The following is a 12,276-nucleotide window of genomic DNA, read 5'->3' as shown; positions in this document are numbered from 1 at the left end:
CACAGTTCACTGACCCTCTGACCACCTTCACTTCAAAGTCATAGTCCTGTAGGTTTAAAGCCCACCTCATAAGTTTGCTATTGTGGGTTTTCATTGTCTTTAACCATTGCAATGGTGAATGGTCAGTACACAGAATAAAATGTCTTCCCCAGATGTAAGGCTTGGCCTTCTGGATCGCGTAGACTATGGCCAAACACTCTTTCTCCACGGTTGCCAAATGTCTCTCACCTTTTTGAAGTTTCCTACTCAGGTAGGACACTGGATGCTGGTCACCATTCTCATCCTCCTGACACAGAACTGCTCCTACCCCGGTGTTAGACGCATCGGTGTAGATGATGAACTCCCGGTCGAAGTCTGGAGCACGCAGGACAGGATAGTTGATTAACGCCTCCTTCAACCTCTGGAACGCCGCCTCACAGTCGCTGGTCCACGGGATGCGGTCATCAGTCTTCTTCCTCGTCAGATCGGTCAGCGGAGCCGCAATCTCGCTAAACCTCGGGATGAACTTTCTGTAGTAGCCCACCAACCCAAGAAATGATTTGACTTTTCTCTTGGTGGTGGGTCTAGGCCAATCTCGAACAGCTTCTATTTTGGCCTCCAGGGGTTTTATCATTCCTCCCCCTACCATGTGACCTAAGTATTTTATTTCTGGGCTACCCAGCTGACACTTGCTGGCCTTTACTGTTAGCCCTGCTGCACTTAACCTCTGCAGCACTAACTCCAGGTGTATCAGGTGATCTTCCCAGGTATTACTGAAGATCCCTATGTCATCAATGTAGGCCACTGTAAAGTCACTGAGCCCTGCCAAGGTCTGGTCCATCAGCCTTTGGAATGTGGCTGGTGCATTTCTGAGACCAAAGCTCAGGACTCGAAACTCATAGAGACCAAAAGGGCTGCAAAAGGCAGTCTTTTCTTGATCCCTGGGATCAATTCTTAATTGCCAATATCCCTTTACCAGGTCCAATGATGAGATGAACCGACAACCCCCTATGGTTTCAATCAGGTTGTCTAGCCTGGGCATTGGGTAGGCATCAGGAGTGGTTACACGGTTTAATTTCCTGTAATCAACACAAAACCTAATGCTCCCATCAGGCTTGTCCACCAGGACTATCGGAGAGGACCAAGGACTAGAAGAGGGGACGATTATGTTCTCCCTCAGCATCTCGTCCAGCTCCTTCCGCACCTTGTCCCTATAGGGTCCCGTTACTCGGTATGGAGATACTGCCTGCGGGGGTGCATCCCCTGTGTGGATCCGATGCATCACTCCCTTCACTATCCCCGGCTTGTTGGAAAACACCTGTTGATATTTGCTAAGCAGCATTTTTAGTTCTTGCTGCTGGTCTTGGGTGAGTGCAGGACTGATCTTTACCTCCTCTGGGTTGTATTTTACTTCCCCTCTACCCTCCCAGAAGGGTAATTCAGCTTCCTCACTCTCAGCTGCTTTTATAGCAAATAGAACCCTCTGTTCCCCTCTGTAGTAGGGTTTTAGGGCATTCACATGAACCACCCTCCTTGCTTGGTTCTCCTCCTGCTCTATTAGGTAGTTCAGATCTGACATCTTGGAAATGACCCTATATGGTCCTGCCCATTTGAGCTGCAGCTTATTCTCTCTGCAGGGCCTAAGCCAAAGCACTTCCTCCCCTGGGTCAAAGTGCCTCTCTCTAGCTTTGCGGTCATACCATGTTTTCTGTTTGACCTTCTGCGCTTGCAGGTTTTCTGCTGCCAGCTCTAGATTTCTCTTTAGGTCATTCATCAAGGTGTCTATGTATGTCACAACGTCTTGTGGGTCATCCTGGGTGATCTGCTCCCAAATTTGTTTGATCAAATCAAGGGGCCCTTTCACCCCTAAGTGTGCAGCAAACATGTCAGAGTGACCCCTTTGTAAGATCATGGGGCGATACTTTTCAGGTACCACCAGCTGACTTCTGATCCCATCTCCCCCTTTTGAGATATTCCTCAGGGTTTCTCTATATAAAATCCCCTTTTCCTCCAGAAATCTCACTGGGGTTTCAGGTGTTAGCTGGGCGTCAGTCACCTGTTCAAAACACTTTTGGAGAGTGGCGTCTGCCTTTTGCTCCTGTCCAAATCTGCTGTCTGTGGTTAAGGTTTCCACCACAGCTTCTGAACTCCCCTCTGCTTCCGTCTCTGGCTCATCATTACCCCCCTGAACTGTCCCCGTGGTGGCTTGTGAGCGTGTAATCACTAGCACCCTTTTCACATGTTCAGCCAGGTCATTTCCCACGAGCACGGCTGCGGGCAGAGTCAATGAAATCGCTAGCCGCCAATCTCCCCTCCAGCCTTGAAAGTTGACAGGTACCTCTGCTACTGGCAGAGAGATTACCTGCCCCTCAATCCCTGCCACCTTTATGCTCTCATTTGGGATTATAAACTCCCTAGGAATAATATCTGGATGGCACAGGGTTACCTGGGAACAAGTGTCCCGCAGCCCCCTATACTGACGGTCAAGTATTCCTACGTCCACCCCTGCTGTCTCAAACAACTGAGAATCTGTTTTTATCAGCAAGCAGCGCTTTACCTCCAGAAGAGGACCATTTTCCTCAGCCTGATCAGCATAGGTAGCTGTTCCAGACTGAGTAGTCATGGCAACAGGCTCCCTCTGTGACAATGAGCTTTGCTCTTTCTGGACACAGAACACAGCTTTTGGCTTGGTCCCACTAGAATTCTGAGGCACCATTCCTTTTAGCTGCTTTAATTTCTCACACTCTGAGATTAGATGACCCTTTCCCTGACAGAAATAGCATTTTCTGGTATATTTTGATTCTCTCTCATCTTGTTTTGGTTTTCCCTCCAAAATCTGAGGTCTTGGTTTCATGTCTGAGGGCTTCCCTTCACCATGGGCCCCTCCCCCTTGCTGGCTTTTCCCTGGTCCCTGAGAGTACTTGCTGTAGGTTTCTTTGGGTTTACCTACAGATTTCCCCTCACCCAAGGGCTTTCTTATTTGGGAGATAAAATCCGCGATTTCTGCGGCTGCTGCCACAGATTTCGGTTTCCTTTCCCTCACCTGGAATTTCAATTCCCCCTGCAGGACTGAATAGAACTGTTCCAGGGCTATCAAGTCTTTAAGCTGCTCATAGGTCTCTATTCCCTCCTGCGATAGCCATTTCTCAAGCAGCCTCACCAATTGGGCCCCCACTTGGGTAAAAGTTTGTTCTGGTTTTTTAGTGAGGGACCTGAACCTTTGTCTCAGCTGCTCTGCATTTATCCCATGTCTTGCAAACACCAGTTTTTTAAACTCTGCAAAATCTTTCATCCGTTCCTCAGGCATCTCGGCATAAACCTCAGCCAGGCTACCACTGATTAAAGACCGCATGATGGTCATCTTCTCAGTTTCCCTCACTGAGAAGTCCACAAACGCTCTTTCCACTAAGGAAAAGAACACCTCAGGACAATCTCCCTTGTGGTACACAGGGAATTTCTTCAGGTCAGCCTTAGACAATTGGCCTCCCTCAGAATCCCTATTGTTATTATTGTTCTGGTTCATCAGTTCCAGTTTTCTTAATTCAAACGCCATTCTCTCTCTCTCCATTCTTTCTTCCCTCTCCATTCTCGCTCTCTCTAACCTTTCCTCCATTTCCCTCACCCTCAGTTCATGCTGTTGGGCTAGGATCAATTTTCTGAGTTCTGGGTCCTGCTCTCCTGTGCTGTCACCTTGCACTGAGCCAAATTCATCCTCAGAACCTTGGTCAATCTGGGGGTCTTTCACTTCACTCATTTCTGTTACTTGGCTTCGAGTCAAGGGCATACCCCCCCTCAGAACAGGCTGCTTTAAAAAGTCAAGCCTCAAAATAAAACGACCACTTTTTTTCCTTTTTGCCTCAGAACCAGCTCTCCCTAGAGATTGCTGCTGTTCTTCAGCACTACTTGCAACAGTATCGAGTCAGAGCCTACCCCCCTCTGCTGGGCCTCTCAGCTGGCAAGCTAGCTCACTGTTGCTACCCAGTTTTTCCTCAGCTTTTCCCGCCAAAACTAGGCTGCCTCAGAGCACCTTAATCTAAGTCTCCCCAGTTGGCACGTTCTTCTACTAGCGCACCTCCCCGTGAGGTACACCTAGAAGATTACCTACGCGCCTCAGACTGTCCCTGACTAGACCCCCCTTGCTCTGGGCACACCTGCCAAGGCTTTGCTGGACCGCTGGACAACTGGACCAGTCGTATCCCACACGCTGGACACCAATCAATGTGACAAACCCAGACCTACTGGGATCTATCACACAGTTACTAAGCTGCCACCAACCATTCCCTATAATAAGTCACACAGACCAGGGATGGATTTTTAAACAATAAAAGAATAAGGTTTATTTTAAATACAAACAGGGTAAATAAAACAATCAGGTGAATAAAATAAAGTAACGTGGCTTATTCTCACACACACAAGCATACAGTTTGGTTCACCTAGAACCTTTAACTTAAAGCACAGACCCTGAACCCATCAGTTCTGGCTAACCAACAGACCCCTGAACCTTTCAGGCTGGTACTCTGACACACAGTAGTACCCTGTCAGACACCCAGACTCCCACAACAGCTTCTTCTTCCCCAGCTGCTGCTTCGTCCCAACCCAGTGTCTCACAGTCTGTCTCAGCATCTACTCTTCACCACACAGGCATCACATATTTATACAGTACAGCCCCTCCTCCTGATGTCCCGCCTTCCACTCCCCATAGGATGGAACTTTCCCTCCAAACCCATGACAGACAGGTAACATCAGTGCTGTTATGTAACAGATATAGATGGCAGACTTGCTGTTGTGGGAAAAACAGTGATGAGTGAATATATCTGTGAAGTTTCTCAGTCATCCAGGTGAGGTTAACTGGAAGCTGAGTCATGGCAACTGGACTTCTTTGTTATTAGGTTGAAACATTTCACTACTCAGACTGAAGAAGCTACTTGGATAAGTAGTAAAACGTTTCAACCTAATAAGAAAGAAGTTGCAATGACTCAACTTCCAGATAACTGATGAGTGGAGTGAAGGATTCACATTGGCATGCTATCCAATGGGGTTTGCAGCAAAGTGCTGCCATCAATGGAATCCTAAACAGCATTCCAGATTGTAGCATTTTGCAGCAGACACCACTAGACCTCATGGCATAAGAGCTTATGTTATGCAGCAGGCTGGAAGGGGGAGGAATAGATTTATGCTGTAGAGCAGTGATCCCCAACTTTGGGCCTCCAGAGGTTCTTGAGCTTCAGCTCCCAGAAATCCTGGCCAGCAGAGGTGGTGGTGAAGGCTTCTGGGAGTTGTAGTCCAAGAACATCTGGAGGCCCAAGGTTTGGAACCACTGCTGTAGAGAACTATGCTACAAAATTGTCTCCTTAAAATTGTGGCAGCTATATGTAATTTGACAAAGATTCTCTTATGTACTGATATTCTGAACACAATACTGTATACCAACAGAAACAATGTACTACTTAACTGTCCAAATTCCATAGTAGGGCCAAACTAAATATCAGGAAGAATAATGATGTTTGCAGAGATAGGTGAATCTAACATTTACTCCCAAGCTTGAAAATGTTGCTTTTTAGACTACATCTCCCAAGATACCCCTGCCAGAATGACAATGATAGCTAGAGGATTCTAGATCTATATTCCTAAACCCTTCGAAGTTATTTTATACAACAGGGAAAATGGGTTGGGAGAGCATTGATTTGAAATCCAACCACAACCTCTCCCTTACTCTGAAACTGTCTGTTCCTTTGAGCTGTTCTCCCACAATTTGCTGGAATTGAAACATGCTGGAAGAAAAGATTATGTGGTAAAATACAGGGCAGGTTGCATGAAAAAGGTGTGTCAGAAGCAGACTTCCCTATGCTCAATTATATATGAACAGGACATAAAAGATATTTGGTTACTCTGTCACATCAAATTTGGACCCTTTGACCTTTACAATATTTCTATGGAACAAATGAGTTGTGAGTTGTTGCCAACTAGACTTTTCTCCTCACAAGTTAATGTGTGTTTGTATGTAATTTGTTACCTTAATACATAACACTCTGCAGTATTTATTTTTGCATCCCTGTTTATTATGAATTTGTAAGTTACTTCCATAGCGACCAGAGAACCCTGTTTATGGGGCTGCCGGTGAATAAATAACAAATACTTCTCTTTGACTGATCGTCGTCTAGTCGTGTCCGACTCTTCGTGACCCCATGGACCAGAGCACACCAGGCCCTCCTATCTTCCACTGCCTCCCGTAGTTGTGTCAAATTCATCTTGGTTGCTTCGATGACACTGTCTCCTTGACTGATACTATACAATATTTTTATATTCATTTTTCTAACATTCATATAACTTTCCAGGAAAGGCTTTAATTTCATTTACTTCTTGAAAAGATCACCCATGCAGAGAAATGCCTTTATATTCAGAACACCCTTGCAATGGTTGCCATAAATGTTAATCAACTTGATAGCACATCAATTATTATTATTATTATTAATTACAATTATTATTAATTATTATTATTTTTTACAATTATTATTAATTACAATTATCCCAGTTAAACAAGCTTTAGTAAAGTTACACTGATGATGGTGGTATACTAGGGTTTCAAAAAGCTAACTTTGTATTCTTTCAGTAGTTAAGCATTCAAAGAATATAAGTGGGACCTGCAACCAAATGATAATCTGTTATTATGATGTTTTTATCATGTATGTATTTTTCTAGGGGGACGGGGTAAAAATCTAATAAAAGTAAAAGTAAAGTAAAGTAAATAGTCTTATGAATATGGAGAGAGAAAAAATGGATGGTTCTTGTTTCTGGTCTCTTTACCTACTTTTGATACAGACATACCTTATTACTAAATTATTTTCATGCAATTTATATTTTAATACAACAAGCATTATTTGAATACAGTGGTGCCTCACTTTACGATTGCCCCGCATTATGACGAAACTGCTTAACGACGATCTGAATGGGGGAATTTCGCTTTGCGATGATCGGTTCCCTGCTTCGGGAACTGATTGTTCGCAAAATGACATTTTTCGAACAGCAGTCTCATGCAGTCTTGATATGCCATTTCCTACCAATGTATTAATTAACATGGGCCAAAATCTATAAAATGTTGAAACTGGAGAAAATGAGAACGGATTAGAGGAGTTGGGTCAGATCCAAAGATACAAATTTCCTTCCAGAAGTAAAACCTGAAGGGAGGTGGTATCACATGTTGCAGGCTTCAATGCATGCCCAGAACTTACTGTACAGGATGAGAAAACTCACAAAATAATGTATTCGCAAAGGCTTTCATGGCCGGGATCTAATGGTTGTTGTGGGTTTTTTGGGCTCTTTGGCCATGTTCTGAAGGTTGTTCTTCCTAACATTTCTCCAGTTTCTGTGGCCGGCATCTTCAGAGGACATCACTTTGTGCTCTGGTGATGTCCTCTGAAGATGCTGGCCACAGAGACTGGTGAAACGTTAGGAAGAACAACCTTCAGAACACAGCCAAAGAGCCTGAAAAAATGCACAATTAAACTCACAAAACAATTTTTAAGTACAGAAGGATGTGAGTGAAGGAGGAGGAAGGTTTGTTGTACCAGTTGTTGGTGTGACATTGGTTATATGCAAAGGATTCACCCCACTGTAGTCCTCCTTGTTTTGGAAATTTGGAGTTTGGAGAATAATAAATGGCATTTACCAGTATTCAGTAATTAAGCTAATAAATTTCTGCACAAGACATGACATTTCCTTGAAAACTCCTACAACATACAGCTTCCATTTTACCAAAACTATAGCTAATATTAAACATGACAACTAAAATAAAAAGAGGGAAAAATAAAATATAGTGTCCCCCTCAAGACAGGTCATTAAGATAAATTATTAAGTACTGATATGTGACAAACACTAGTTAACAAAATGTACTCTAACTGGTATAACTGTGTTGCTGTTAGCCAAGCTGGATCATATATAGGGGGTAGAAGCATTCTGACAAGAGGCATACAAAAGCAGTATCACTGAATATTTTTATTGCCACCAAGATCTGTATCTACAACAGCTCCTATGCCCACATCCTTGAATTCAGGTTTACTGCACCAACCCTCCTTCTTCTTGCTTTTCCTTATTGCCTCCAAAGGCTGCATTATTATAAGTAGGTGTGACACAGCAATTAAGTCCATTTTTAGTGCTAGCTGATTCAACAGGTGAGTAGCTTCCATCCCTCTGTGGAATCTAGCTATCTACACTAGCAGAAGAATGGCCATGGAAGATTATAATACAGTACTGGAATCTACCACTGAGTGTGTACTGTACTATCTGCTGAATCAACTAACCCTGAAAATGGCTGGTAATGGAGTGTTAGGATCAAACAATGAAGAGATTAATGCTGCTTACAGATATGTTGGGATCGTACATTGAGAGGCTTTGTATCCCCTATCGATGACATGCTGTTTGTTCCTCATTCTGATAACCATAATTATACACAGAAATTTTTGTCAGCTTTCTTTCAGCTACACCTTTGAGTGCAAACACACACATAGCAGAGATCCTATTTACTTGCTAGGAGACAAGTGGTGAGCTTCCATCAGAACAGAACCACTGAGGTAACTGGGGAGGTAATTGAGAGCTTTATCTCACATCATTCCCAATCAATCATGATGAAGATAGTGCTTCCCTTTCTCCTAACCACAACAGCACCGAAAAAGCACTCTGGATGGAGTTGGCGAGTATGGGAAGGAATTTGAAAACAACCAAGGGGAAGTCATACTTAGTCTCTTGAACAACCCATTCTCTATAAAGCTGCGTTCTGACATCCTAAAATGATGTGATCAAACTCCCCATATCTGGTGCAGGCTAAAATGCAAAGGTAGGTTTCCAGTCCATCCTGCTGCTTAAGAAGGGTAGTGGTCCATAATATATTCAGCAGTATGCCTGCTAGAAGATTAATTTTGTCATACATGGATCATATCAAGCACATTCTTGTCAACTTCAGCTTAAAGGGCTGAAAAGGCTGAAGACAAAGTATTTTTAGTAAAGGTTTGAAGTCTCATATATAGGGGTAGGTGGGAAATGACAGCTTGTTCTCTGTTTGATTCAAAACAAATATAGTCTTCCTTTGAATGGCTTTGTTGTCCCACATCTAAATTAGACTGTAAATACTAGTTGCACTTTACAGAGTACTGAAAAATCTAACAATACATAAGCATTAATGTGCATAGATATGCATCCAGTGAAAAGTGTCATAAATAGCTCTGCATTGTCAAATAAGCTATGTTTATATTTTGAAACAATCAGGTATTTAAAAGAAGGTTTGGGTTTAAATTCTTAATATTTGCAAAACCTCAATTTTTCAGTCTGTAGCATAAAACTGGACCACACCATTCTCGGCCATATATAGTTGGCTTTTCCTTTGGCATAGTATTTTATTTAAACCTAATTACTGAAAAATTGCCAGCTTTGACGGAAAAAGAAAAATTTGCTTACAGAACTGGTGTTTTTGTACTTACATGTGTAGATATGTTTACAGTTTGAAATGGAAAAAGGTATTATCTTTTAGCCTTGGATAGGAAAGATTCACATCAAATTCTATTATTAGTCAGCAGCCCTTTCCACATAGACTTTCTAATTTTTGTTAGCTGTACTAATAGTCTACAGTTATGAACTTTTATGAAAAAACAAAAGATCAGAACAGTCCTTAAAAAATCTAAATGCCAGAAATCAGCGTGCAATGCACAGATATGCGCAAAAACCAATAAGACATATCCAACAAACACTGTTTAACAATGTTAGTTAGCAACTAAGATCTGGAAGAAGCAATGGTATCTTGAGTTATGCTGGCATTCATCACTCTCACATAACCATAGCACAGATAAGCGTACATTTACCATTATACTAAGTTCTATTAGCACCACACTCTTTCATGTTATTATAAGATCATTATTAATTTGGAAAAAAAGGATGGGCTAAGGAATGACAGCATTTATTTTTGGATATTTAATAGTAATATGGTAGGAGTGTCTTGTCTTTACCTACTAAGGTAACACACTTGAAATAGGATCATTCCTGATCTTTCAGTGTTAGTGCTAGGAGAGCTACCATATATTTTAAAGTACCCTATATTTAAAATTACGCAAAAGTATTCTCTGTTAAATATCAGCTAATAAAAGCAGTTATAATTTTAGTAAAAACTGGAAATTTAGTCGTACTGTACATAACTTAGCAATGCTATTTTGGGTTTAAAAATTTAGTCTGCAATCCTGTGTGCCACTAACTAGGAATTAAATACCATCTAACTCAATGGAAGTACTTCTGAGCATACACAAATAGGACTATACTAATAGTATATGTAGTTCAAAGAAATTTAAGATTAAATGTAATATAAGCCTATAAAAGCTTCAAGTGTGGCATTTTTGACTCAGTTGTCTGACTATGCTTCTTTATTATGCACAATAAGCCTTTAACTCACAAATCAATCAAAATCTCCTTCTGCAAACATTTGTAAAAGATATTTGCCACTCCCTGTTTTTGACCAATTTAAATTAGTGGTGAGCACTTACCTTGTAGAGCTTCAGGGCTGCCTCATGCCTGTGATTGGTGGTGTGTAAGCGCAATTTATCCACACTGTTGGTGTAGTAATCACAGGCATTACATTTTAAGTGAACAGGGTTGCCAATGGCAATGCACTTCAGCCTCCACTCATTAGTTTTGCCTCCTTCTTTAATATGAGCTACCAGTTGATACTTCTGCATGTGTTTGTCAGTCTTGCAGTGGAGCTGGAAGTTGGCTTTAAGCTGTGTGTTGTAGTTACAGAGCTTGCACTGGTAGATGTCTCCAATTACAGCCCTCCATTCCTCTTCAGGGAGAGACCGTTCACTGCTCACATGTACACTTAGGGCCTCCAGGCTGTCAGAAGTGAATTTGTTGCAAACAGCACACTGGAATAGCTTCAACGTTGGGTCACTGATATAAGGTGACAGCTCTCCTGCAGTAAGGAGGGACAGGTCATCACCCATTAGCTGACCACTGGCAAGCCGGATTTCAGGTGGCAGCTCATTATTTACTACAGGGAAAAAAATTAAAAGGGAAAGTAGAGACCAAAAATATAGAGCATACTTAAATATACACACCACACACACATACAAAGAAATCTATAAAATAAAGCCTTGACAAGGGGCTTGCTTTCTCTGGAGCTTAAACTATAAAAAGCTGTAATAGGATTGAATCAGGATCAATTACAATCATCCCTTTCAACTTCTAAATTCCTTCATCAGATAGCTTTAATTACTCCTACTGGGCATGATGTCATTCTGGAATTTTTATTTTCAAAGGCATGAGAGCTAATCAATAAAATAACAAAACGGCAAGACTTTTGCAACCTGAGGGCCTAGATTAACTTACATTACACTAATTGTAGTTTCATTATATCCTTTACATACTACTAATTTAAGATTTCACACATATGATGCACACGCATATATGAAAAACAGGGATATTACAGTTTAGCTAAATTGATCAGTATCCATTTGATGTCACACATGTATCCTACTGATATAAACTGATACTGATAAACAGCTGTTCCTGCATTTAACTTCTTGGTAGATCACCTGAAATTGTTGGTGGCTACAAGTGTTGGGTTAAATCATTAAGAATAATAATAGGCTTTTTAGATTATCTGAGGCAAGCGATCCTGTCACAGACTCAGCCTTCCATCTGCAATATGAGACTACTTCCAAACAACCTAAGTGGCTTGCTCAGACCATTTAAATGTTCAAAAGGTGCTAAAGGATACATCTTATTATTAAATTAATGCCCTATAATTAGCCACTGATTATACACAACAATACAGCTTAACACTACTCATCAGGTTTTGAATAGTAAGTAGTTACAAACAAATCTTTTGTACATAAAACATCAAGGAAACAGAGTAGTAAACAGTTAATAATACTAGCAACTGAAAATTCATATTTCTCTCTGAAATTTTTCTACTTGCACTAAAAGAAAAAAGGAAAAAAACCCAGCCAGTGTTGTTTCCATATAAAATAGCTCTTACAATATGCTTATTTCAAATCACACACAGCAAAGACAGTAAGAAAACAGAACTGTAAACAGAAAAGTATTTGTGAAGAGAGCATTAGGGAATAAATTAAATATTTGGATTCCCCTTTCCACTAGTTTTAACTGATTTGCAAGCTGAGAACATCCCTGCAAGAATTGTCTACAGAGAAGTTAAGTTTAGCAAAACAGACCATTCAAGTAGATTTTTACATTACATCTGTAGAAGCAGGGGGGAAATGCATTTTTTAAAAAAATAGTAAATGAGAGATGCACAGATAC

At 41.3% G+C, this 12,276-nt stretch overlaps 1 protein-coding gene across 19 annotated transcripts in view; it reads right to left on the bottom strand.

The window, feature by feature from the left end:
• Positions 1-12,276, bottom strand: part of ZFHX4 (zinc finger homeobox 4) — a 271,320-nt gene that overhangs the window by 197,000 nt on the left and 62,044 nt on the right. For 15 of the 19 annotated variants that reach the window (XM_072999052.2, XM_078393536.1, XM_078393535.1 and 12 more), the window contains one exon: positions 10,500-11,002. In XM_072999052.2, the coding sequence (XP_072855153.1) occupies positions 10,500-11,002 (503 nt within the window). The remainder of the gene's footprint in view (positions 1-10,499; positions 11,003-12,276) is intronic. The other 4 variants (XM_078393540.1, XM_078393545.1, XM_078393539.1 and 1 more) reach the window with 1 other exon arrangement.

Source organism: Pogona vitticeps, chromosome 4 (assembly GCF_051106095.1).
Source record: "Pogona vitticeps strain Pit_001003342236 chromosome 4, PviZW2.1, whole genome shotgun sequence".
In the NCBI taxonomy this organism is placed as follows: Eukaryota; Metazoa; Chordata; class Lepidosauria; order Squamata; family Agamidae; genus Pogona; species Pogona vitticeps.
The sequence above is the reverse complement of the archived record's forward strand: the minus strand, read 5'-3'. Positions and strand labels throughout refer to the sequence as shown.